The 1,878-nt window shown below is 43.3% G+C and overlaps 1 protein-coding gene across 2 annotated transcripts in view; it reads right to left on the bottom strand.

The window, feature by feature from the left end:
• LOC106535135 (unconventional myosin-VI) overlaps nucleotides 1-1,878 on the bottom strand; it is a gene marked incomplete at its 3' end in the record, with an annotated part of 35,372 nt that overhangs the window by 28,360 nt on the left and 5,134 nt on the right. For both annotated transcript variants that reach the window (XM_014032052.1, XM_014032053.1), the window contains 3 exon segments: nucleotides 264-393; nucleotides 797-870; nucleotides 951-1,020. In XM_014032052.1, the coding sequence (XP_013887506.1) occupies nucleotides 264-393; nucleotides 797-870; nucleotides 951-1,020 (274 nt within the window).

Genomic DNA, 1,878 nt, shown 5'->3' with positions numbered 1-1,878 from the left:
GAGTTGCCGCCATGTGATTGGCTGATTAGAAATTAAGTGTTAACGAGCAGTTGGACAGGTGTACCTAATAAAGTGGCCGGTGAGTGTATATGTCTCAATCCTGACTTACTGTCCAGCTCTAGTGATGTCTGTACTTTTGATCATCTCTGCAGAGGTCTTCTAGTTCTTTCTAATCCAGATTAGATTCAATTATTTAAAGAGCAGTTGAAAAATCTAACTCCTCTGCGTCTGAGCTGCTCAGGAGGAAGAGGAGGTTTTCTCACCGATGGCGTAGACGTGTGGCGGCAGCGTTCCCAGCGAGCGGCCCCGGTACTGTTTGATGGTTTCTGTTGAGTAAAGCTTGGGGATGTCGTAGTATGGGTTGACTGCGATCAGGATGTTGGCTACATACGTCTGACACACAACAACAACACAACAACACATGTCAAGCAGCCCATGTGAACACAAACCTCTTTATCCTTACATTTAAACACAACACTGTAATAATAATAATAATAATAATAATAATAACAACAACAACAACAACAACAAAGCTCCATCCTGGCTGCAGCACTTCCCTCCTCAGACACTAGAGGGCAGCAAGTAACACATTCAAATCAGCCTGAGACTCTCGAGACATAAAAACCTGAGGAGGTTTAAAGATCAGATCAGATCAGTCTGCTGCAGTCAGGACCAGAGTCACTAACTAATCAATAAAAAGTTTAGAAATGTCCCAGGAGACAACAGGACAGCTGACGGACGTCTGGACCGTTCAGACAGAACCGAGCTGCAGGTTTGATGCAAACTTTAAACTCACATAAATCTTGTCTTTGCTGTATCTGACCCGAACGTTGTTCAGCAGAGTGGCTTCATTCAGGTACATGAGAGAACCTGAGGACAGAGGCACGGGGACAGTTACTGTAGAGACAGACAGGAGGGACAGAGACAGGACAGGGACAGAGTGGACTCACAGTTGTCCTCCACATGTTTGTTGACGTCGTTCTCAGCAGGAAACACCTGGTTGACCGGAGCTAAAAATGTCTGAAACAAACAGAAAACATCTTTAAACTCAGGGGCGTCCTCCAAGGACCTGGCCCACCTAGACCAGGTGGTCCGGACCTGGGATCTGAGACTCAGACCTGGTTCTGACAGTATGAAGACGTGGGTCAGATCCTGGCACCGGCCGGCTGCAGCAGGACAGATGGGTCTTTGTTCTGGGTCAGACCCACAAACATTTTACTGTAACTTCCTGTTTTTTATCAGACGGAGGACAAAGAGCTGACCTTTGACCCCAGCAGCAGCTCCTCCCATCAATTAACTGATGGTCCTAACGGGCCTGTAAAGGTCGAGTTCTGTCAGGTTCTGGAAGAACTGGACCTCAGTGTAGAACAGCAGCACAACCAAACATTTTTACAGATCATTACTTTAAACACCACCAGGCCCACCTGACTTTACTTTCTTCTGTTTGGAGCAGAGATCAGTTAGCTAAAGTCCAGGTTACAAAGGAGGATTATGGGTAATAAACCTGCTGATTGACAGCTGTGAAACAGTCTGTTTCTGCTCTGATCCACAGACATTAGACTGTGACCACTTAGGTTTTTACACTGAGGGGAAACACTTGGACCTTTATGAACCAAATAGTGCTGTACCAAACGATTATTTTCTAATCGATTAATCTAACGATTATTTTTTTGATTAATCGATTATTCTAACAACAAATCTATAAGTTATTCTGATGTGAGTGCACTGGAAATTTAAAATGTTTAAAGACGATTAATCGATTATTCTAACAACAAATCTATAAGTTATTCTGATGTGAGTGCACTGGAAATTTAAAATGTTTAAAGACGATTAATCGATTATTCTAACAACAAATCTATAAGTTATTCTGATGTGAGT

This window comes from Austrofundulus limnaeus, unplaced genomic scaffold (genome assembly GCF_001266775.1).
Source record: "Austrofundulus limnaeus strain Quisiro unplaced genomic scaffold, Austrofundulus_limnaeus-1.0 Scaffold1369, whole genome shotgun sequence".
Classification (NCBI taxonomy): Eukaryota; Metazoa; Chordata; class Actinopteri; order Cyprinodontiformes; family Rivulidae; genus Austrofundulus; species Austrofundulus limnaeus.
Note: the sequence above shows the minus strand (reverse complement) of the source record. Positions and strands in the feature narration are given on the sequence as shown.